The sequence below is a fragment of the Fusarium oxysporum genome, chromosome 6, assembly GCF_000149955.1.
Source record: "Fusarium oxysporum f. sp. lycopersici 4287 chromosome 6, whole genome shotgun sequence".
Taxonomy (NCBI): Eukaryota; Fungi; Ascomycota; class Sordariomycetes; order Hypocreales; family Nectriaceae; genus Fusarium; species Fusarium oxysporum.
Window position 1 is genome coordinate 3,771,146 of NC_030991.1, and position 24,514 is coordinate 3,795,659.

A 24,514-nucleotide genomic window follows, 5' to 3' on the forward strand; every position below is an offset into this window, starting at 1 on the left:
TCATGACATTCCCTTGGTTGCTGAAGGGTTATATCCCCATAATCGCTTCGTCTCATGTCCCCACCACTTCGACACAGCATTCGCTTCAGCAGCCCACGTCGAAGCCCCGTGCCCAAACGTATTCTCAACAGCAACCTTCAGTTGCTCGAGAGTCCAATTCTCTAAGGGATTTCGTTCTAGAGGATCGTGTTTCACGTCCGTGAACCTATATTGTGTCGAATCATCCAGCGGAATCACGATGCGCCATGGTGCGTCGGCAGATGTCATGGATAACATGCTTCCCCCACCATTGACAATACCAAAGTTCCATGCTCGGCGGCCATTGTGCACGCTTTTATACGGCCGGATGAGCGATTGGCCTTCGTAGTCGTGGATAAGGTCTGATGCAACGTCTCCGTCCTCCTCATTGAGAGAGCCGGTGTGAATGAGGAGGTCTAGGATCGTCGGTAGGATGGAGAGCGATGTTGCGTTAGCGTTATATTGGACGCGGGGTAAGTAGGGATGACGGAAAGTAATAGGTACACGGAAGTTGCTGACATGGCCGTTCTCATAGGTTCCAATCTTGGAGTTTTGATCCTCCTTGAAAGCCTGCCCATGGTCACCGACAAGCACCACCAACGTCTCGTTCGACACACCGTAGTCATCAAATGTCTGGAGCAACTCGCCCAGCCAAGCATCGGTGAATCGCATTGCGTTGAGATAGTTGTTAAAATCCACGTGCCACTTCATCTTTCCATCAGTCTTGAGATAGTCAGTGGTCTCGAATGAGCTGGGTACGCCCCAGGGATGGTGCGTTGTGCTGGTGAAGTGGGAAAAGAACATGCGCCTGCCCTCGTCCCTCACGTGCTTTAGATACTCATGGATGTGACGCCTGAGTGATGTCTCGGCGAAACCGAAGTAGTTGATCTCCTCGAGTTCTTCACCCTGCCTACGGTACTTCTCAAGGTGATCCCGGGTGATGACGTGCTCGAATCCGATCTTCTTGGTGAACTTGTCCTGTCGATCATAACCGTCGGTGATAGACTGGAAGAAAGCCGGATACCATTTCTGGTGTAAGAAGCCCTTTGACTTCTTTTCGTCGTTTTTGAGCTTGTTGAAGAAGTTTAACAATTGAGGAATGCAAGCCTGGTAAGCCTCCGTCTCCGACTCCTCAAAACCATCAACAGGCATGGACCAGGTACCGCAGTGAATAGCAGCCATACTCTTGAGCGATAGTGACGACGTGGTGAAACCACCAACAACATTGATACCTCCGTACCCATCCTTTGTTGTATCGTTCCATTGCCGAATCGCCACGTCTTCATAAGCTGAGCCGTCCTTTCTCTTCCAGTTTCCCGACTTGCCGGTGACTCTCTCAGCGACGGGGCTAAGATGAGACAACATCTCGTTGACATCATCTTCGTCGTCACCCTCGTGCGACTTGAGGATGAGCTTGTGATATTCGGAGCCCTGTTGTAAAGGGAAGAGTTCTTCCCGGTAGCTTTCCAACATGATGAGAGCTACATGCCTGATCTTGACGCCTCCGCCTCTGAGGGTGTCTCGCAGCACGTCGAGGATGTCATTATCGAGGTTAGAGATTTTGAGTGGGTCTAGAACGGGATTGTAGAAGGTGTCGTCAACTTCAGAGACTCCGCAGGTATTGTCATGCTTTGGCCCAGATTCTTGAATGGTTTTGTTCCCCTCAAAGGCCCATTTGGTAAAGCCAGGGGGGATGTCGGTCGGCAGCCATCCTGGAACTGTTTCTCGGTACTTTCGTGCAGCGTCGCCGTTATTACCAGGAGTCCAACCAGGAAATCGTCCCTTAGGGTTTTCCCATTTCTCAGGAGAGATGACACCAGAAAGAGGCCAATTGCCGCCAACGCCGTCGTCGCATAGCTTCGATGAAGACGTGAATAACTTGAGCACAGCGAGAGGCAGCGTCATGGACATCATTGTATATGGAACAGCTGGTCGGAGCGCCGTGGTGATAGCGAGGAAGACGGCCATAACGACGAGCGCGACTGGCGTTCTAGGCTTTGTTCGTGACTTCTTTTGTATACCAACGGTGAGCCGTGCGCCTTTTGCCTCGCCTTCTATGTCATCGGATCCGCTGTTCGAGTGATAAGGAGACATGGAGGACCGGAGGGCCCTGTTTCGAATGGACCGCCAGACTGAGAAATTGTCAGCATAAATTGAAACATAAGTGAAAGAGGAATGAACCGTGTATAATCAGTGCCCGAACCGTTGTCATCAGTGAGCCAACAACGTTGTAGATATGCCACTTCGCAAACCAAGCAACGACGACAATAAGAGCTCCAGCAGCAAGGACAGACTCGAAGCCGCTGAAAAGGATCTTTATCCCATTTTTATCGCCAGCATAGCTTATCGCATCAGACCATTTAAATTCACCACCTGTTGAGTAAGAGAAGCCGAGTTGTGACGCCGACGCGACTAGAAGAACAGATCTAGGACTATTAGCGATGCCCGAATGACACAGCCAGGATAACGTGCGAGAAAATGACACCCAAAGCACAAGCTCCGGCGGAAAATACGCCCTTCTGCTGCCGTAGAGCCAGGCGTGACACGCAAAGGAACAGAACATCAGGGAAAAAGAGCGACGGTAGGAAAAGAATGAAAGCGCTTGGTGGTACTGTCTTGAAGTGGATTGCAAGGTGGACCAGCTTCGTAAGCGTCAACGAAACAAAGATTATAGAATAGCAAAAGGGAACAAACGTCGCAAACATAACGTCTGCGATTACGGGAGGAAACAATCAGAGAAAAATGTAAATGACATGAATTCTTCGGGCAGGATGTGAGAAGATCACAGGAGTGAAAAAATAAGGAACAGTATGAAAGAGGAAACAAACAAAAAAAAAGGAGGTACTGTGTAGCGTAAAGTATAAGGCATTTGTATTTTTGTTTCTATTTTGTTTGTAAAGAAGGAAAGGAGCCGTATAGACCATTTCATCACACTTAAAGCATCTATGTCCATGTCTAAAATCCGATATTGTCGTCAACTCCCCGAATCTTGAACTGAGTTGAATGAGAACAGCAAGTTTTGGCGCGGAAACCGGACGACCGTCTCTGAGCCTACAACAGACAAGAGTGGCCCACTCCAACCCGCATTCATGTCAGAGCTGATGGCTTGGATTTACCTATCCTGAGCTCTGGTAAGCCTTTAGCTTGTCTTTGAATTTTCGATAGCTTTCCAATCTGCGGTTTTGGACCGTCCGAATTCTTGGTCGGCTCTGTATAGCACTTCACAAATTCGTCCCCATAACAATTAAGAGTTGGGGGGTGACGTATGAATTGATCATATGACCAACAGGAAGCGGAAGCTTTTGAGATGGCCATTTCGAGATCTGCTTCCTTAATTGTATCGCAACGATCCTCCACAAACAGCACAAAAAAGTACTGAGTATTACCAGCAATACGATGGTAACCGCCATGATCACCGTGTCCCCATATACCTAATAGAAACTTGCGTTTCTTCTTATCTAGGAGGAAGAGAAACGTAGGTGTCTCTAAAACGCGATCGAGTTCCTTGCAAACATTTCTGTATAACTTGCGAAGATCTGGTATGGTCTTGGATATACCAGAGAACACTAACAGGCACTTATGCCCCATGCTGCGTCTGTCCTCGGGTCTGGAATCTGTTCCTTGTTGTTTACCGGTGACGGATGAAAAAAGAGGTAAATTAAATGCTGTATATAAGAGAAGCAAACGTCCCGCAAGAACGTAGGCGAAAGGCGGTGTTTCTTGGTCGCTCTTAAAGAATGAGACAGGATTTTAGGTACAGTATAGAAAAAGGGGAGAGTACAGAGTGCTGTAGACAGGGAGGGAAGGGAGGTCAGGACGGCAAGCATTATATATACCATGGCAAGGTATAGTAGGAGATTTGCAAACTCGTGCAGTCGTGCCAAGATATCCAAAACGGGTTTGAGCCCCGTAAGCCAGACAAAGGACAAAGAAAGGCCAGGGAAAGAAAGGATATCCACTATAAGCCCTAAGTATGTGTCGAATGCTTCTGTCCAGATTTGTGTTGTTCTCCGCCTTGATTTGCCTTGTGTGTATTTTCCTGTTCGAGCATCAAGAGCTCCGTAAGAAGAGACTTAGAAGAGCTCGAGAAGGGGCCTCGCATCTTCACACCCAGGCTCGAAGCAACCTCGCAGGTCATCCCCTCATCTTCCTCGATGGCACACTCTTCACCCCCCTTCTCACTGCTGTTTGCTAGACAATGATTCCGAGTGCGCGCGCAACAGAAGCTGGGTGCGGAGCTGACATTCATCCTGGACGTCGATAAGCGATCCTGACGTATGTGAGATGTAATTCCTGATTTGATTAGCGGAGGCACATCACAGACCCCAAAATGGAGCAAGATTTGCTATGGCACTAGTTACGTTGTGCCTCTCGCAGCCTAGGGTCTTGAGCATCCGGTGAGCTTTGGGATCTTATAGTTTCTGTATGTCGTCATTACTCTGCTCTATTACGTGGCGGTCAACAGTAGTTCGGCAGTAGCTGAGAACTCTGTCATAGGGTAAATGAGAATTCGGGCGTTTGCTCATCCGGTTGGCGTTGTTAGGCCACTCCCATAATATACCAAGTCGTCTACATTTGGTTTTCATTTTGCACACTCTCATCAGCCTCTGGAATATAACTCGGAGTACATGTAGTACATAGCCATGCATAGACAATGTCCTTGATATACTCCATCGCCTCCCGGTCACGGCATCTTGAGACTGTCCATATATCGAGGCATCTTTGAAATTTGTGTCTAGGCGTGAAGCCAAGAAAAGACTTACAGGGCGCTACTGTCCACGATACCCGGAAGAAAGTCCCGCACTCGCGCACTTGCCCTCTAGAATCAAATAAAGCTTCCGTAGAGTTATGTATGTATACATGCCAAGTATGGAACTTCTAGCCACTCGGTCCGGCTACTAAACGCTAGCTATAAGGTAGTAAGAGAAGCATATTATCCGATCGCCGCTAGGTATAACTGATAGTTGCTAAAACTGGAAATATCTAACGGTGTCATCCGTGAAGGGATTCAAAATCTGGTTTTGTGGTCTAGGTTTCTTCGAATGTTTTAACTCGAGAATAGCGAGGAGATCTGTTTGTAGACGTGATTTGCTTACTTCCCACAGTGCTACGTAACCCCGCAAACATAAAATTAAACTGCTCCTCTGGTCTTACAGTGGATTTGGCTTGCAACTGAATGCACTTTTCTGGATTTATGAATTCTAGATACCTCACTGTATCTCATGAGCCGTCTTAATGACTAGGTTCTTACCATAGGGAGCAGAAAGGCATCAATTGTCACTCAGTCACACATATATCAGTGCAGCAGCTTCGCTGAATACCTGCTCTCTGCTCATTGAAAGACAAGTAATCAAAACTTCGCTTCTTAAACGGTCGTTTTGTATTTCAACTGATTTATTAGGCTTAGATTCATGACCATATTGTCTGGTTCCTAAAACGCTTTTCGCTGTTTTTTAATCATCCTCATATTGGGGGCAATGTATCTCTGCAAATATCGTATAAACCACGGGCGTCCCTTGGTTGCGTGTCTTTTGGGCACATTGGTGCCCCCAATAGACTGAAGCTCATTGGCCGCTTTCGTGCTTGATTCAGCCCGCTGTCCTTCACATTTGGCTTCTAAATTGGTTTGTGACCTGACAGGGTTTGTCTGGGCATGTTGTCTACGGATGACGGGACTGTTCTCATGACCAAATTTCACGGCGCACCGATGACAATAATAGATGTTTCTGCTAATGTATACACCTTCGTCAGTATACCCTAGGCTGGGAGCTGCACTGCGATCAGTGGAAGTCATTTCAATGTGATTAGGGCATTTGTAATTGAAACAACGGAACTCATGGACTGGGGCTTGCGGAAAAGCCATTCTGGTACTCTCAAGTCTCCTGGGAGTAAAGGAACTAGGTAAGAGCATGCGGGGTTTATAAACATGTGAGAGACAATGAAAGGGGTGATAGAAAAGAGTGCTTGCGTTTCGCTGATGCCAAAAGATCACATGGACCTTTTCCGGACAGGGATATCACGTTACAAATAGAAAATAGGTTGCTTTCCATGTTGGGCCGGGAACGGATGTTTCAACTCGACGGTTTCAGTCAGGCTTTGCTACAGTATATATGAGTCATGTTCGTGATACAGGGAGAGCCGAAAGGAGTGTCCGCCTTCCTCAGCTTTGATGGAATCGTTGTAGACCGTGGGTGCCGCCACCACGCGTCGTAAAGTAGTATTCCTGTCCGGAATAGGTTCGTGTAGTCCTTTTACACCAGCGAAACGTGGACACTCCTTTCGGTCATCCCTGTATGTTACGCCCGATAGGATAACGCCTAGAGGGCTCTATGAGCTAATAATACATGTACTACGTCACTAGATGCCTTGATCGGGCAAAGCCCGTGCTGTTGTTTATTACTTTCTTCCATTCCAGTCATCCATTATCTTCTTTATGCCCGTGATCATTAGCAGCAGTAGGTCAACGAAGCCCAGCTCCTCCAACTATTCAGTTTCCTAGTTTCGACAGCTGGAGGGATACCCGCAGCTAGTTATTTGAGGGCGTTGGGGATGATCGCTTAGTGTAAATGAAAAGCTACTGTACTACATAGTGGTGTTCCTGTCATCTCTGTTACCAAGCGGCCGGTAGAAATTGCGGTCCTGATTGTAGATCGCACAGCGTCCATGTCTAGTGTCCATTTCTATCCATCTGATAGAGTTTTGTCTCCTAGGTTTGTCACATCTCTTTGCGTTGTGCCGTCCACTTTATGCATTGGAAGAGGAAGTACTCTGCCGTTTCTCTTGCACAACCGGACGGGCCTTCATCCGACGGTGCGGCCCTGATGGGATATAGATAACCATTCAACCGTGTCATGCCGGTTCTAAGTTGAGCCAGTATGCTAGCCTCTTGCCACAATATCTAATCGTATAACAGCCGAGTATGTTTGCCGGACAGTCCTGGATCAACCATTCTAGAACGCCCACCAACTCCGTCTGGTAGCTTCTTCTCTCTTCGTAGATCTGCCCTTGTCCGATTGAGGACTGTAGTCTTGGCTGTAGCCACGTCATATATGGCTCGGTGGCGTGGCGTGCTGACATCTTGGCTGCTTTCTGAATTTTGAGCTCGCTGTCGGATGGAAGCTAGTTAAGCTTCACTCTGTTTCCGTTTATTGGCGACTATGAGTGCCTCAACCAGTTACTATGTCCCAGTCCAAGGCCTAGCAACATGTCTCGATACCATCAACGTATGTATAGAATCATGCGCCACTATGTCGTCCACGGATGCAACAGATGCGTAGGGCTACTACGGCCCAAAACTTTCAGAAGACTAAATACAAGATGGCGGCCCCAAACCAAACCGTTGTCCAATCCAAAACCGTTGCCCACAACGGCAAGACAAGCAATGAGATTAACATGCGACGAGAGCCGATTAGTCACACAGTCTGTAGACTTTTGTCTAATACTCAGCCAATCACGGCCTCTAACAAGTTGACGTCCATAAAGTAGAATTTGATACCTGTTGAACAAGTATTGGAGTAGTATCATATGCAAGGGGGGATACTTCAGATTACCTGCCAAAATAGCAAACTCTCCAAGGGGCAGAATCTCGACAAAATGACAACATGAATACACAAATTTACATCAATGAACAGAATAAACGTAATTTCTGACAGTACCATGCATTTCTGTTGGGACTGAAGGGGGGGGGCGACCAATATGGTGCACATCATAGATACAATGACCTGGCCTTCGTGAACCTTACTCGGAATTCGGCCCCATTGTTTCCTCTTATAACCTGAGAGGAGATATGTGACTTGCGCTCTCAATGACGGCAAGAAATTAGTTCTCGCCCGCTATCCAGATAGAGTTCTCGCAGGTGATGTGCTTGAGCTGGCCACGGCTTCAGGCTTCCGCACACGGGCGGATGGTCGCCCGGGATGGCCTGTAATCTCAGCGCAACCATTACAGTATTGGAGATTATAGCTGATGAACACCACCGCATCTTCGTCGGTACTCGTCATCTCAATCTCGCGTCCGCATCTGAGGCAACGAACTTTCTTGATAGCTGCCTGAGGATAAGCCATGTGAATCTCCGCTTCGCAGCCCGGACAGGAGGGACATATGATCTGATAATCTACACAAAGCTGTACATATATAGGCCAAGCTTGTAACAAATTCCCGTAGCCTAATTCCGCCATAGCCTTTGGGTCTTTTTTGGCCTCTGGGAACTAGATATTATTCCTATGGGTCGAAATAGCCTCATGGTTTATTTTGACAGATTACAAGTGATGCGGTCAGCGTGTAGCATGACGATGCGGACGGACCTTTGCATTGAGAAATTTGCCTTGTGTGGGGCGCCTGTCTTTTGCGCGGTAGACAAGGAATTGTGTCTGTGTTATCAAGGTCCCAAGGCCAGAGTCCAGCCACTTTCGCAGTAATCGTGTAAGGTCTCGTTCCGGACGTCATGAGACAAGGTCTACATATGGAGAAAAAGGATGTGATTGATTTTCTGCTTCATTGCGCTTTGTGAGCATGTATGTCCAATATGGAGCAGAAACTCTACATGCCAAGCATAAGTAGCTATCCGTACTGTGTACGCTCATGATCCAACTGGACGTACACATACCAATGCGCTTATAAGCGCGAGAGTACAGTATTGAACACCGATAGCATCCTCTCCTACAACAATCGTTCTTAATGAAGGATGTTTCCATATCTCAAATATATGTACTCTAGACACGGTGTACGCGCTGGGACTTAGTTTGGCTTTCGCTCCTCAAAGTACTTACCGGGTCTATGCCTGGAAAGGGTACTTCTATCTCGCACTGCTGACTTGTCTCCACTCCCCCAGATTTTCTAGGCAAGAGCGCTACTTCTGGGTACTTCTTTCACGCATTCAAAAATTGCTTACGCACGCATAATACAGCCAAATTCAGACAAAATAATTGCTTGCTAGGTAAATTTATGTACCGAAGTGTCTCCACTCTGGATTTCATAAAGAGAATGTTGTTTTGAAGCGGAGGGTGGAGGTGTTCAGCACTGTACTCAAGATTCGCACTGCTGATTTGTCTCCACTTTCCCGGATCCGCGTCCCGCATTTGCAGGCACCAGCGGTACTTCGAAGTACTTTATTCATTCAGTCAGAAATTGCTTATGCACTCATAGATCAGCCTGTTTCTGACAAAAGTTCGACTTACAAAGTACATCCATGTATCTAGATGCCCCACCTTAGACTTTACAAAGAGCATTGTTGTCCAAGCTGAAGGTGCAAGTGCTCAGTGCTGTCCCTCCACGTCTGGTGTGTCAAGTGGACGACACAGCGCAGGAAACAAAGCATGGTAACCTCACCTTCCGCTCTGGGGGTAGGGCTGCCTCAGATAGACGAAAATGGGTATCCAACATGGCACACATCCCCAGAAATGGTCACATATCGGTCGTGAAACTCACTTCGGTGGCTGAAATGAGGCGATGTGAAAAGGCCACTGGCCAGTTTCAAGCCGGGGATGGATGGAACAAGATGATAACTTGGGCGCAGCAAGTCAAAGCCTCGATAGGAATGAAGGCAGCTGCTACTACTTGACGTGCCATTAAACCCACTGTTCGTATGCTTTCCAAGTTTTTCATGATATTCTGACCTATAAGAACCAGCGTTCACTGCGAACTGTATAACAACTTTTCACCTCTCATCGCCATTTTCATTCTCTACTCACACTTAGTTCCCACAAATTGACAGAAGTCAACACAATGGTACAACTTATTCTTAACATCAATGACGGCACTGATTCCGATAACTACTCCGGCGATTCCTACGTACAAGAAAAGTTCAGAAACACGCCAAATACTAGAGTTATGCACATCGACGAGCCGAGGCAAGTCAGTTGGGCACGCACGATGAGTAGTGATGAGAAAAGAGATTGGGAAAGCGTTGCGGGAAAACTAAAGGACTTGAAACAAAACCCTAGGATTGCACTACTCACAGGAAGCGTAACCGGGGATTATATTAACAGCAAGACTGACCTCAGCGCCGATGAGCGCTCTATAGTAAGCATTCATATTCTATGAGTCAATAAGTTCTTGGATACTGACACGGCCTCCCTAGCTCCGCAAGGGAGTCTCATCGGGCCCAGGTCCGATGCAAGATGCAAAAACTCAAGCTTGGCTTACCGCTTGGGACAAGGCAAACTTTGTAGCTAACCAGGCTCAACGACCACACACAATCTTCGTCGATTTTGCCAGTCTTGAACGCACTCATAACCCTGTGAACTTCAGTGTTCATACAGGTAACCACCTCGTCTTGAGAACAGCGCAGGAAATTAAGCTATGGAAAGAGATCAACCGAATATCCTCAGACCCAGAGCGCCACCAAAGCGTGAAAAGTTGGTTTGACCACTCCATCGAGCATGCGAGTAAGAAAGGGGCTGGACTCGGCGCTTCAGTGGAGATCCTAGACAGAGAGAAGCTATATCAGGACATGAAGCAGGCCGAGGAAGTCACGATCTTTGTAGGCGCTTCTCTAGGACTTGTGTCATTTCTTCTTGACAGAGGCATGATGGATAGGGATATGAAACTCGAGAAAGTGAAAGTGATCATGCAAGGAGTGAGTGAAACGGGCAAAGTGGGAACATTGCAATGATGTCTAACGATGAATTAGGGCTCAATGAATAGCAACGAAAACATTTTCGGAGAAGCATTCAACTTTGCCTTAGACAAAAAGGCTGCGAAAAATGTTTTCTGTCATGTCCAGCAGTTTGGAAGTTTTACTCTTATACCAACGCAAACAGCACGAAAGCTGAAGTTCTCCGTCAAGGGACTTGTGGGATTTGGAGGTGATCCTCTACTGAAGCTGATAGAAGCATTCAACGATAGACAAGAGGAGACAGAGGTCGCCCTCCTAAAAGGCAACTTGCCGGAGAGGATCGACAAACTAGAAAGAAAGAACATTATACAGTCGGACTTGGCAGCATTTATGCTTGCAACCAGGTTCGGTGAATCTTTGGGAGTTAAGCGAGCGCCAGGATGTATTGAGGACAGTGGTACACAGGGTGCGATGTTGGTCAGGGAGACGGATCCAAAAGATGGCCGATTCGACCTGCTCCTCCTCCAGAGCAGCGTCACGCTCGATGGAAAAGGACTTCTAACTTGTCTCAATGCAAATGAGTATGCGGGGGGGAAGTAACAGATAAGAGATAATCGCAGCCGGCTGGAAGAGGGAACCTGACTAGGAGGGCAGGCTTGCGAGGCTCAGGTGAATCTATCATTGGATACAGGTAGGCCAAGAAAGGAACGTATCTTGGTAGAAGAGCGATAACGCAGAACAATAATTTTCCAGCAATACAGTTGAGCAGCTAAAAGTGACACCGCTCTCCTAATTACGATGGGTCATCGGCTGAAGTGGAGCGGCGCCAGCCTAGATTCAATGAACAGCGCGCTATAAGCGCCGCCGCCTTTCGGGTAAAGCCCGCGATGAATAAGACTTGGAATGAAACATTTCAGCTAATCCGTTGTTGCACTCAAGCATATGGTATGTCTATCATTTAGAGACGATGACGAAGCAGCAAGCAACGAACTTACCGCTATTAATTTCCCCGAACCTACCTTTGCCGGGAGTCCAAGAAGCAATAGACGCCGGCACCCTCCTGTCCCGGTTGTGGCACTGCAGCTAGTCCACTTTCGGACCTTTTTTTACTAAATTTCAAAGATGAATCATAGAAGTTTTAAAACTCGTCTTCATTAAGATTTCGTGTTTACTGCTTAAATTGAAAGAGAAAATTGGATCTTACCCCCCCTGTTAGTTGATACACCCTGCTGAACCATCAAGAGCTTTTGCGACTTTTCACCATACCAGCGCCGGAGTCAGCTGAGTTCTGGGCGACGAGGTTGACTACCAACACTGGACCTACCCATTCCCTTATTGCAACTATTGGGGCGCTGTCCTTCTCTTCTTTCCTCTTCTATCCGCAAGAGCAGTGAAGTATTGGAACATGGTTGAGCGAATGAAACTAAGCACGGAAAGGACTATACTCCTGAGACGTAGTCAATGTATGTCTCAACTTTTTCCACTTCCGTTGCCACTTCCGCACCTCCATTCCCGTATCTCCATTTCTCCAGTCGAACCATTCGTGGTCATAGTTATGTCAAGGTTCTCTTTATATTGCGGGTTTTTAAATGATCTACTAATCGTGCTACCCTTCCTTACGGCAATGGCGGGTGACTGAGCAGACATTCTCTATTGCTTGATCTCCTTCATTATCTTGAATGCGTCGAGGTGATGTTTCTAATTTCTCCACCTCTTTATCGCCTGAAAAGGTGTTATATAAACACGAAACGTCTTTGGTTGTGCCGAAGATACTTGTGATGCCTCGAAGCTCGATGGGATCCGAAGTGGACTCCAAGTCCTGCACATTGACTTAAAGCTTGCTTTCGCCGAAGGTTATGATTGAAGATTCCTTATTAATGTAGCTCGGTTTTAAGCCTTCATAAAATAGTTTTTTATACTTTTCCTTGTGTTCTGCGCTAATGCCATTAACAAGTAAAAGGAGCTTCTTTCCACACATGTCTCATTTCAATACGTAGGGCAAATCTGTTCCAGCAAGTAATAGAGCAGACGAAACTCCATTCTCCAACCCGATACCATTGATCCCTTTGGCGAAGTCAAATCCTTTCAAAGAGAAACGAGAGTTCGAGGTTTAAGGTTGAGGGGCTCATCTTGATACGTGGTTACAAATCCCCGTTCTGTGTCACAAGGGCTTTATATGTATTTTTGTATAAAGATAAGGGCAGTAACAAAAGCCGACAAACTTCATTATGGAGAGCTAATAAAGCCAAAGAGTCAGCGAAAGAAAGAATAGACAATATAGTACAGGAAATCTCAAGTTTAGTTTCCCTCCCGATATTAGTGTTCTTGCTACTTTCGCAGACGAGAACAGGAATTAGAGATGGAATTTTAGCAGTTGAACCTGAAATGCACTATATTCAAGGTTGGGTTTCTAAAATTCTCATATTCAATTATTCTTCTTACAGGGATGATCGAAAGGAGTGTCCGCGCTTCGCTGGTGAAGGTGAATTATACGGACCCATTCCAGACAGGATTAATACTTTACGATGGGTGCTGGCGGCGCCCACGGTCTACAACAATTCTATCGAAGCAGAGGAAAGCGGACACTCCTTTCGGCTCTCCCTGTACCCGATGTTACTTTTTCAGGAGGGAAATTGGACACGAATTACCTGTACTTGTACTATGAGAGAACTTGATATAGTCTAGGTAACTTCGTGGTCCTATATTGTCTGTCTTTGCTTTTTCATCGTTTCGTATAAGAAGTCCCGTTCCGCCGGCATGGCATAATCTTGCCCAAGGATTGAGATAGATAGATACTCCCTCTCCTGTGAAACAGCATGAAGACCAGATCACAGACAAAGGCTGAGGAAAGATCTTCATATCCGTGCATTCGTAACCTAACCCATCGCGGAGAGCTCAGTATCGCGTACATGAAATTTACTCCTGCTGAGAACAAGTATACTATGGGTGTAAGGTGGCCAGATGGTAAAGTATCCGAGCACGATAGACAAGACATCTACGTTAAAAACCCTCAAGAGGTCGGGTGATACGAATAATAGCATTATGAAACGTTAATGTTAACGATCTATTCTAGGTAATCAAGTTTTATGAGTCCTGTCTACAGGTACCGGTCAGCAATATCAAGACTATAAATAATACAGCTCAATGGCGCTTGGTACTGAGCAAAGAGGAAAGAGCCTTGCTAGAATAGATAACAATGTTTGAAGAACAGAAGTCAATGATATCTCAGAAGTATATACTACATAACGTTTCAAAGGTGCTGTGCTATGGTGCGATTTTATATGTCCCAAAGTTGCGAACCAAGTCGTATTGTAGTTTAGCAGAATGCTAGATGATCCATTGTGGCATCGAGATGCGTCTCTCATAACATCCATCGGGAACATGTTAGCAAGGTGCAAGATAATCCATCCCATTAGCAAGTGTACTATCAGCCGAATGATATACGGACTCCCATTAGATGCGACCCTATCGCGGTGTCGAAAGAGATGGAGATGGCCACTGACCGTATCGAATAGATAACTTGGGCTTGGTGAGATTCGCTACACATCCTGGAAGCTGCCGCTCATAACATAATGGACCGTAACAATGATCTTCTCTTTCTACTTTGCGAGCTGCAGTATTCTTTTGCGTTATATTATCACCTGGTAGTCTTGTTCATTACTGGATTTGCCTTTCCATGGTAGTTATAGATACTGCCCTATCTTCGCTTGTTTATTCTGCATACCCTACATTTACGTAGGCAGGATCCATTGCTGACCGACGTTTCCAATGTGATGCGTATAGAACGATGTTTGTACTATATACTACCTTGAACTTGCTTTGGACAACCACCTATTTAGGACAACCACCTATGTAATCGGCTACTTTGATATTACTATGAACCGGAGCATTGTATTATGGACCTTGCTTCCTCCTTCCCTCAGATGCTACACACCCTTGTCTACATCTTTAAGAGACGTTTGGGATATCATCAAAGGCGATCATCTGTCTTTTGATAGACCCTTACTTGAAATGGCAGTTGGGCCGACAAACGAACAACATAATAAAGCCCCGTGGGATCCTCCCGGTAGGGCACAGAGAATTTTACGACCCAGATTCAGGTCAGAACCACGCTAAGAGCCTAGGCCGAACACGGACAAAGTCGCGATATAAAAGTATACATAATTCTGGGGATCATAAAATACGGGATGCAGGTCTTCTCAAACTAATGGAGTAGTGTTGCGAATGAATCCAAAGTTGAGACGTTCCACATCCTATAACCGTATGTTACTTCCTTAGACTCAGGCAACAAATCAGACGCTCTTGTGAATGTGAAACTGCATTTGTTCTGATATGTCCTGTGTAGAGGTGTTGTACAGTAGGGTGCTGGTTCAGCTTCCGCAGTTGACTTCCAAAATATTGTCAGAAATGTCCCAAAACAGATTAAGCATCGACCGTTCGCGACATAGTCGGTGACAATCAGCTCTGCCTTCTCATACCGGTAACAGCATCATGTGAGTCTCGGCACCCGGCTATGATCTATGCCTTTAGATTGTGGGCTTTAATAGTCTTGGCGTTTATTTCTGGCTTGGGCGGGATCCACTGTTGACTTGTACTGCTTAATTCTCCTGTAGATGATGTTAGTGAACGGCGGTTTCCATCCGAACCACAGTGTTTGATCTACTTTTAGCTTTTTATGGCAAACGTCTTATAATAAATTAGTGACACTGAACCTGCACCTTACTGTACGATAACACAGGCCGGTTTTAAATGCATATTCACTATAGAAATAACCCTCTTCGAGGGAACTTAATGTGATTTTGACTGTGCTTTTCATGCAGCCACGTGTGACTTCGTCAGTGGCCACGTCTTGGTGATTAAGCTTCTGCATTGCAGTCGATCTGCTTATCCTGAAACCTAGATTTACTTATTTCTCCACACTGTTGTAACAGGTCTTCGTCAATGAGCATCCAGAGGCACCTGCAATCTTCTAGCAATCAACGATCAGGTCTTGAGACGGCTTCTTTTACCCTAGGTAGCTGCGAATAGGGCTACTTTTTGGGTCATCACTAGAGCTTGTTATTATGCTTAAATTGGGAGACATATCTTGGTTGAGGCTGTGTGCATATTGCTTTCCAAAAGCTGAAGTTAATTGGGATTCTTCAGTGTGTTGGCCTGATATGTTTCGTTGGGAAGTCATAAGCTTTACCTATCTATAGAAATAAATAAATCTTTTGCACAAACAGATTCTCCCTTAAACGCCGTACCCTTCATTGTGGCACGGACAGCAGTGGGTCACATAAGAAGGGGGTTGGCAGAGCTCCTTATATACCAATGGAGCGTTTGATCCATAGTTGGCCAAGCTAGCCAATCAGACCAACCCCGCCTTTTGACATTCAACTGTCTAGTCAGCAATTTGCTGCCAGCACACATAATCGAGAGTACGATCGTGGAAGGTCTAGTCTGTGTCAAAAAGTGCCCACGACGCAACTTACTTGATTCAACTGACATTGATACTGCGGAGAGAATAGGCAGCGATGAATTGGTGATTATAATTTATAAATAAAGACATTTTTGATTTTTGAATTACTACGTGAGCTAAAAATATTTTATTACCTACTTTAGCGTGCCCCCTCCACTTTCACAACGGTATCCAAAGCCGCCTTAGGAGTAGAATCTCTGTTATCGTTCCTCGTAAGGTCAGGTGTAGCATGCCGGTCTGCAATGCCGCCTTCGTCCTTTGAAGCTGAACTGTCATTGTACCGCTTGCGACATCGCACAGCTGCATCGATTACCGCATATTGAAGATTCGTTATCTGCTGACCTTTTTTCAAAACTTGGAGACCAACAGGAATATCTTTTAATATAGTCACCGCTTTGTCATTTTTACATATCCTTCCGCTCTTCCTTGTACTGTTTAGCTCTGCTTCCCCTGGCTTAATAGGGGGCTTAAGATTGGGACACCAGGCCTTCTTGACAACCTCAGGCGTTTCCCACGAAGTTGTAGTCTCATCTTCGCCACGTTTCTTCCACTTCACTAATATCCTTATGCTTGGTGGAGGCCACGATTGACCGTCCTTCGGGATTAGGAGACTAATATCTTCAACCATAGCAACACCACCGAGCGCTATCATCTCATCGCCTCGGCTCCGTCTTTCTTTCCACTCTATGGGATGCACCTCAAGTTTCTTCTCATCCTCCGTCATCGTATAATTCATAAGTTTGTCGCGTGATTTCCACCTCACCATTGCGTAATCGCGTAACTTACGGGGGCCAAACCCAACTATCTTCCTCTTATTGCCGCCTTGAACGGTCACAATGGCGAGACACTCTTCATCTTTTTGTTCAATTCGGGTCTTCTCCATTTGTTCTGTAAGAGAATGTATGTTTGGGCTTTTTGTTAAAGGAACAACTTCGTCGGGATCGTCGTCGTCTGGTGGCCCATTGTCATTTGCAGGGGTTGATTCAGTTGAAGCGCTATTGGCCTGTGAGGGGCCGTTGGTCTGTGCAGGGCTGTCCGATACCGACTCAGTTGGCTCATTTATTGGTGGAGCTTCATCCATATCAACGTCCTCTACATTCTTCGGCTGATCTTCAGGGCTGTCACCGGCCTTATTCGCCTTGGCACCGACTCTTCCCGCAGGGAGCTTTTCGATTCCAGCATTAGCAGCAGCCGTCGCAGAACGAGTGTTTCGTCCTGATCTGCCACCAGTCTTTGGCTGAGCCATAATGGAAGAAGAGATGTTAGTGCAAAGATACGGCAATTATAAAGAAGACCGGCTACCGACTTTATATAGCCATACGTAAAATCACAAAAGGATCAAATAGGAATTGAATATTGCAATTATTAGCATACTCGGAGAATACACATCAGACACATATCATATCATACAGCCGATGTCATTTAATCCCAATTGATCGAGAAATGGGAACATCAACTCACCTGCTTGGTGATCATGGCTATATATTTAAACATCCGAGGATTCACTTAGATTGTCTTTACTGTAACCACCGCCTCGGAAAAATTCGATTTACGAAGACTTCTATCTGGTAAAAACCCAATATCGCCAGTATGGGAGAACCAATCTGCTTTTTCCAGGGTAGAAATAGCGTTTCTAGATCCAATACTGCTCCAGTTTATATCCCTGAGCAGATGTAATAAATACTGTGCATGTGTCTCCGAGTTCTTGGATTTACCCCCAGTATCATTGAGTGGCAACTCATCTGAGAAAGCTTGCCTGCCTGGACGTGCGATGAGCTGGGCCAAGGGGATTCGTAAAAAGACCGTTCAATGGAATGGAGTTACAAATATGGATACGCCACTGGGTTTTCCTTTGTGTGTTGATGGATGTACTATATGGCCGAGTACATGCCAAAATTGTAGTCCTCTTATAAGAACTTTTGGCCTCTCTAGGGATTCCCATTAACCGAAGATGTGTCGGGAATGGACAGTTTGGTTCATCCATAGAACCAGTACAAGGCGGTGTAGGAGATACTATCGTTCGCCTTAGCCGTACAGCCGCGAGAGGCACCACCAGCTGTCAAGACACGATATGCAATGGAAACGCCGTGGCTGCCACCCGCATCTCCAAGGTAGAGCCAGTCAACGGCACCAGTTCCTTCAGGTCCAGCGGGAGCAGAAGCAGGGGCTTTGATACTCCCGATCTTCTTAGCGACAAGAAGGTGATTTACCTTGTCAAGATCGAAAGTAGGAACACCAGCAGAGTTAAAAAAGTGGTGACCAAGGTAAGGGATATTCTTATGCAAGCTCTCCACCTTGAGCGGCTGCTTCTTGGGGAAAGGGTTGGTAAGGGAAGCGCCGCCGCTACTGTCGCGATTCAGAGGGACTTTCTCCCGGTTGAGGACATCAGACGGAAAGGAAGCCCATTTCCTAGGTGTCAGGGATGAATGGCTCTGACCGGGGTAAAGATGTGTAATATCATAGAGGACAGCCAAGGCTCCGGTAGCTGCAGGGATGGTATTAGGCCCAGCGCAGGTATAGTTCTGAATACCGAAACCAAGAGCAATATGCCTAAGCTTTACGCCCCCAGGAGGAGCAAGGAGCTCAGAAGCTGGTGCCGTTGTTAGCGAGGCTGAGGATATTTTGCAAGACGAGAGATGAATGAAAACGTACGGCCGCCATTGACAGGAAGAACAGGGCTTCCGAGTTTACATGCTAAAAAGTTGCCAGAGTTGTGGAAAGGCGAAGCGAGAGCGGAAACAGCGAAGTTGAGAACGAGAAGAGAGTTCGCGAGCATGGCTATCATAAAGCGTGATGAGATTGTTAGGCGCAAGATTGTTCTGAGACGTCAGACGTAGAGATAGCGAACTCTAGAATGCAATGAGATGGTGACATTTACATCAGTTACGTTGCACATGGTAGCTATCGTAAAATAGTTTTAATGTTGAGGAAGCGGCTGGCACTGTTCACATTTGGAAATGGCAGATAAAGGATCTACACCAATCAATTTTCGGGCTGATCACTCCTAAGCCTCTTCTGGAGCCTATCAAATGTAGCATGCACATTTAGGCACTTTGAGCTCCCTTGGGAAGAAATAGTCGGCACCCTAATGCTGATGAGTTGGGTTTGCATTTTTGCGCACCGACTCATTCTATTACAGTCGTTCTTTCCGAGCGGTCTGTACGTCCAATAATGGATCACAGCTTGCTTCTATCACTGATGTACCTACCCCTCCGCCGCTTCTTTGTTATGCCGTAATGTGGGACCAGGGATCCCGCCAATCAGAAAACCCTTAACCCTTGGAAAAGCGCTGTAGCCGACAGGGTACCCTTGTTAGAAGCATTGTAAAGATGTGGCCAACCTAACCAGCCTAACGACTGGATTTTGGCAAGCAAAGGATGTTCCACAGCCTGAGCGCCGATTGAACTGTATCAGACTAGAAAGCTGATAACATGGGCCTACTGAGTCTCTCGAGGCGCCTTACTCGTCCCCGCAGTCAATTACCTTGGCGCCATCAGACTACCATCGAAAGACGCTAACATTACTGCTGTCTTTGTTGGGAAGCAGGCGGAAATAAAATAGAACCGGAGGTCCGTTATAATTGCCATATCTGTGTCGCTCTTGCGACCTGTGGCATGGTGCGAGAGTGGGCTGCCAATGGTGGGGCCATCTAAAGGGCTGTGACCAATCCAGGTTTAGCTCTAGCCCATCGCATTTCCAATATCGGGCCATTTTTATTCTGTACATGTCTCATGCCAGCAAGTCCAACAGGGGCAAGAACAGCAGCTTGCAATTATCAGGCCTTCTGAGCCACAACACCAAAAGAACTTTACCCTGCTTGGTTTTTTTTATTGGTTGAGTTCCTCTTTACAGGGGTTCGCTGCTACCATGGAGGGAAAAAAACAAAAGGAAAACAAACGTAGATGATCGTCGCCTGTGGGGCTTTGCGTCATCAGCGCTCACAGATCAGCAATTGGATAGAGCCGGGGTATGTGTACCTTGCCATGTGAGATCGAGCGGTCTCTCTTATATCTATAACTGCGTATACTAGTTCTCCTCTCGGACGTTCGAAAGTAAGACATAGACACTGTTACGTACGCCCTCTTCGTCACTCCTGCTCCATCGAAGAATAAGTCAGGCCGGATTTTGAGTTCGACATGTACGAAGACTTCATCCTTTATAGCGGGCAAGTGCCAAGTCCTCCAACCTCACCAGCTTCAGACCGCTTTCCCGATGCATGTCAACAATCAGCACGTCATGACTTTTTCAGCCCAGAAACTCATGATCTCTTCGGACCCACCTCTGTTCAGGGAGAGGTGTATTGCGAGCCCCAGTACGCAGCGTTCTTCCATGGCCTCCCCAGCACTTCAATGGGACCGGGACAACTTGGTTATAGCTATGACCAAGCCATGGCTATAGACCCGGCGCATCACGGATGGATGGGCAGAACGCCCTTAAGCTGCCTAGGCCCCTATGAAAACCCTCGAAATGCACCCGTGGCTACACTCAGTCAGAGCTGGCGAGGCTTCGATGACACTGATATGGTCCAATCATCCTTTCGTGGTGACGATATAAGCAGCACTTCCTTTTTTGACATAACGACATCTCAAGATGCCGGACCGTCGGATTGTGTCCCGCAACAACAGGCTTCTCTTTGTGCTCCTTCATGTTGCTCAAACTTGCTCGATTACCTGCAAGGTTTGAGGAAGATGACAGTTGATGTCACGCACAAAATTCGCGAAGCTGAAACTGGATCATCCAAGCTAGGATCCGGGAATTCGAACCTTAGAAAGGTTAATAACGTCCGACAACCCCGGTTTCAATGTGACTATCCCGGTTGTCATAAATACTACTCAAGAACCGAACATCTCAAGCGACATAAACAAAGGTAAGTCTCAGGACCACTTTTCTTTTGTAACTTTGAGCCATGACTAAGGGAGCGCAGTCATCACGGCGAAGGGCGCAACCGTTTCTCTTGCGAATTTTGCGGAAATGACCGATTCAACCGCCATGATAACCTCACCATCCATCGCAGGTTGCATGCACAAAATAAGAGGGGTAAACCTCGCGTTAAATTTATCGCCGCAGCAGTTCGAGTTATTGAGGAAGAGAGTGAAAACAGGAGAGGCAAGGCTTCGCCTGAACCTAAATTGGGACGAATATCAGAGGAGTGACGTCTTGCAAAAGCACGTAGGCAGCTATGGCTTTTACAAACGGACTAGCTTAGAGCGTCAAATATTCATAAAGTGCATAGCACATTCTTATCTTACGCTGTGATGATCTGAATTCGTTCTATGGTGTGTCTCACAATGGATTCCTGAAGAGACGACTATTCGCCCCTGATTTACAGAACGCTTTTTCCTTCTCAGCATTAACCTTGGGAGTGAAAACTCGTGGCCAGTCGCAATATCCATGTTGACATGATTATCGACTCAAAGTACAATACTAATTTTTGACATTAATTCCATTTGAGCTCCTCATTCCGGCTAGTGACTATGTCTAAGTGATTATAAAACCTCTACGTTCCGTGACTATCCTTAATTATATACAGCGTCTCTCACACCCATTTGGCCTGTTGCCTTTGATGCCCTTGGACGCTCGACGAGGCAAGATGGACTGAATTCATTTCATGTTGGTCGAATAGGCCCTGGATCATGTAGGATATGAGTAGTGAGTGAACATGGATCTATCTCCACTTTTCCGCATCCTCACTCCTGTCTTCGGGCAGCAGCAGTACTTCTTAATACTCGCCCATTCGACTAAAAGTTACTTATGGTACGTCATTATTCTGATCATATGTCTGCTTACGAATTAGAGCCATGTTCCCAAACATCCCTACTCCAGAATTTGAAAAGAGCATTTTCTCGTGGACAGGAAGGTGGAAGTGCTTGCTACTGTAATTGCATGCATACAAGCTCTAGCTGTAGTCAGGATTGACGATCAGGAGTAGTTTGAACTGCCCTTCTCTAATCTCTATTAACTATATGCTCTATTACTCGCAAGATGGCTTATCAATACCTGGACATCCTTAGTTGACTCATGATTATTGCCCAAAGATGGCAGGGATTATTTCGGTACCCACTAGGTTTAGGTGGTACTTCTAGCAGAATTACAGAAGCCAATGATTGCATCTCTGCCTCACATCCTGTCCTTTTCCCCTCCTTGCTGTGCGGTCACGAAGGAGCCGGGGTCTGAGTCGATGGGAGATACTGAGGACCATACTGATGTTTTCGTTTGTAAAGCTTCATGATAAGGTGGTGGAGGGCCTTTCTTCTTGAGCCGACAAGAGCACCATGGGCCCTCACCAGGGATGTCATGGGATTTATCCCACCTTAGACATGCAATAACCCCTGTTATATTCCACTTAGACATGTCCTTATGTAAAGCTATATCTTCTGCCTGTAGGAGAAGGTCTTTTACTTTGTCATAAGTACAGCTCTCCTTGCGAGCCCGCACCTGTGCAAGGAAATTGAGAATGTTTTGAGGGTCGAGTACTCTCCTTTCTTTGAAAGCGACGGGATTACCTTCAGTATCCAAGACTTTGGGCCTACCCCAGAGCCATGAATGCGCAAGGAGTGAGACCAGTAGTCGGCGTCGCGCATGATGCAGGGTCTGTTCCTCTTTTCCTCGCGAGGAAAAGAGTCTGGCCATGGATAGAAAGGCCTGTTGCGTGCGTACTCTGAGGGATCCTTCTTCAATCAACAAATCCGAGAAAGAGCCGTCCTCCTTCAAGAATATTGCAGAACCGTCGACCCATTGTAGACTCGATTGGTTATTTTCCAATGCGTCAAGCTTTGTTAAAGCTGAATCCTTTATTATCTGAGGTTCAAAGTAGACAGGCGCGCAGGCTCCTTTGTTCGGACGCATGTTATTTGCAAAGTGCAGAGGCATACGAAATCGATAGAACGAAGTGTACAAAGAACGAGAAGGACGAAGATGAGAGAAGCTTACAATCTGATCTCTAAGCTATTTATGACCTACTGATCAGCCAGTGACTAAATGTAAACCATGTCTGGTCCGGCTTTGGACCCTCCTGGCAAAGTTCTAAAGAAGGATTACTGCCGCTACACTCAGAATAAAATGTCTCATGGACGGATATACACGCGTTGGAATTATTGTGATCAAAAGCCATTGTTCTGGTCGACGGCAAGTGGCGGCGGCAATGGTACATATGTTAGACAAGTGCTCAAATGTCACTTGCGAGAGATACAAAAACATTAGGTGCTAAATCGGCACAGACATCTGAAGATAATTACAACATCCGTTGTATGGAAACCATCCGATACTGGCAGATCATAGCTGAATTTACTTGGAGCGCATGAGAAATTCATGGATATAATATACTATGAGAGCAATAGAAAGACACCTCCCATTTGCGCTGGCGATAGTAAGTAGATGCAGCTTTATCATCAGTTATCCGATACAGGGGCCGTGATTCATTGTCGCCATGAAGTCCTTAAAGTGCTTTCCGATTAATGTATCGCTATAAGTTCTAGGTTTTCGGAGTCGAGCGAACAAACTCGCTCTAGACCATCTTCAGCAGCTACAGAACAGCGGGGGGCTAATGGTCTTCCTCTTCTTGGGTACCCGCCAACCCTTGCGACGCGATGAACTTGGTTCCCTTTCCATCTACGCTGTCCGAAATTGTGATGAAACTCCCAACTTCATCCCTGTCAGGCCTTCCTTCAGGGGTGCAACGGATAATCACACTCGGGCATTGAGATCTATACGTCTGTTGCGTAAGCTTCCATAGGCTCCTCTTCCGTTTTCTTGTCCACAAAGGGTTTCGGCTTTTGGGCCTGGAAACCCTAGTCTGGAGTTCCCTGCTCAAGAATTGCTGGGGCTTCGGTCTCGATTCACTTCCGTGGGTTCGAATTTGCTTTTCGAGTCGTCGTACCCGCTCTTCTAGTCGGAGGATTCTCCTGTTCATGAAATAACTTTCAGTGTCCAAGGCCCATAGATTGGCTGGGTCCCCTTGGCCTGGAGGTGGACAGCTGTTGGCGCCAGTTGAGCTAGTTGGAGAAGACAGTTCTGAAGTCATCGAATCGAGCGCTATCCTCTACCGAGAGTACAAAACAGTAGAAAGAGGTGCAGAGAGAAGGATACAGAAGGTGGGATACTGTGATCCATTCTAACGAAAAACCGCGAGGAAATGAACTTGTTATATATAGATGTCGTGGGTCGGGTGTCAGAGGCAGGCCTGTTCAGGATAGATTTGACTCAGGATCAGAAATCTATGATAGCCAATCGGAATGGCCCTTCTTGTCACGCCGCGTTAGTGTGTACCAAACCCGGCCATCACCCTTGGCAAGAATAGAGTATATATGTACTAGCTGCTGCCTCGACCTTGTACCTAGAGGAGAAACAAAGGCCTCTATCTGCCATGGAAGAAATGCAATGCCATGGTGTAGACAAAATGCGGTTCTGAGATATTGTAGGTTCATGGGCCTATGAATGGCCTGACTATGCGGGATAGTAGAGCGGTAGATATTGCCTAATTT

At 46.5% G+C, this 24,514-nt stretch overlaps 7 protein-coding genes across 7 annotated transcripts; 3 read left to right on the top strand and 4 right to left on the bottom strand.

Moving 5' to 3' along the window:
* FOXG_14063 (uncharacterized protein) lies at nt 1-2,230 on the bottom strand (the record flags this gene model as incomplete). Its single annotated transcript, XM_018394129.1, has 2 exons — nt 1-2,150; nt 2,200-2,230. The coding sequence occupies 2 exons, from the start codon at nt 2,228-2,230 to the stop codon at nt 1-3; spliced, it is 2,181 nt and encodes a 726-aa protein (XP_018253611.1).
* A 7,511-nt stretch (nt 2,231-9,741) lies between these two features.
* FOXG_14064 (uncharacterized protein) lies at nt 9,742-11,173 on the top strand (the record flags this gene model as incomplete). Its single annotated transcript, XM_018394130.1, has 3 exons — nt 9,742-10,038; nt 10,097-10,594; nt 10,649-11,173. 3 exons carry the CDS (start codon nt 9,742-9,744, stop codon nt 11,171-11,173), a joined length of 1,320 nt encoding a protein of 439 aa, XP_018253612.1.
* A 5,000-nt stretch (nt 11,174-16,173) lies between these two features.
* FOXG_14065 (uncharacterized protein) lies at nt 16,174-17,280 on the bottom strand (the record flags this gene model as incomplete). The annotated part of the gene is made up of 1 exon (XM_018394131.1): nt 16,174-17,280. The coding sequence occupies one exon, from the start codon at nt 17,278-17,280 to the stop codon at nt 16,174-16,176; it is 1,107 nt and encodes a 368-aa protein (XP_018253613.1).
* Nucleotides 17,281-18,010: 730 nt separating this feature from the next.
* Nucleotides 18,011-18,810, bottom strand: FOXG_14066 (uncharacterized protein; the record flags this gene model as incomplete). The annotated part of the gene is made up of 2 exons (XM_018394132.1): nt 18,011-18,624; nt 18,687-18,810. 2 exons carry the CDS (start codon nt 18,808-18,810, stop codon nt 18,011-18,013), a joined length of 738 nt encoding a protein of 245 aa, XP_018253614.1.
* A 1,360-nt stretch (nt 18,811-20,170) lies between these two features.
* Nucleotides 20,171-21,187, top strand: FOXG_21382 (uncharacterized protein; the record flags this gene model as incomplete). The annotated part of the gene is made up of 2 exons (XM_018401716.1): nt 20,171-20,901; nt 20,959-21,187. The coding sequence occupies 2 exons, from the start codon at nt 20,171-20,173 to the stop codon at nt 21,185-21,187; spliced, it is 960 nt and encodes a 319-aa protein (XP_018253615.1).
* A 999-nt stretch (nt 21,188-22,186) lies between these two features.
* On the bottom strand, nt 22,187-22,330 carry FOXG_21383 (uncharacterized protein; the record flags this gene model as incomplete). Its single annotated transcript, XM_018401717.1, has 1 exon — nt 22,187-22,330. One exon carries the CDS (start codon nt 22,328-22,330, stop codon nt 22,187-22,189), a length of 144 nt encoding a protein of 47 aa, XP_018253616.1.
* Nucleotides 22,331-23,021: 691 nt separating this feature from the next.
* FOXG_14067 (uncharacterized protein) lies at nt 23,022-24,226 on the top strand (the record flags this gene model as incomplete). Its single annotated transcript, XM_018394133.1, has 4 exons — nt 23,022-23,178; nt 23,372-23,400; nt 23,966-24,124; nt 24,185-24,226. 4 exons carry the CDS (start codon nt 23,022-23,024, stop codon nt 24,224-24,226), a joined length of 387 nt encoding a protein of 128 aa, XP_018253617.1.
* Nucleotides 24,227-24,514: the final 288 nt, after the last annotated feature.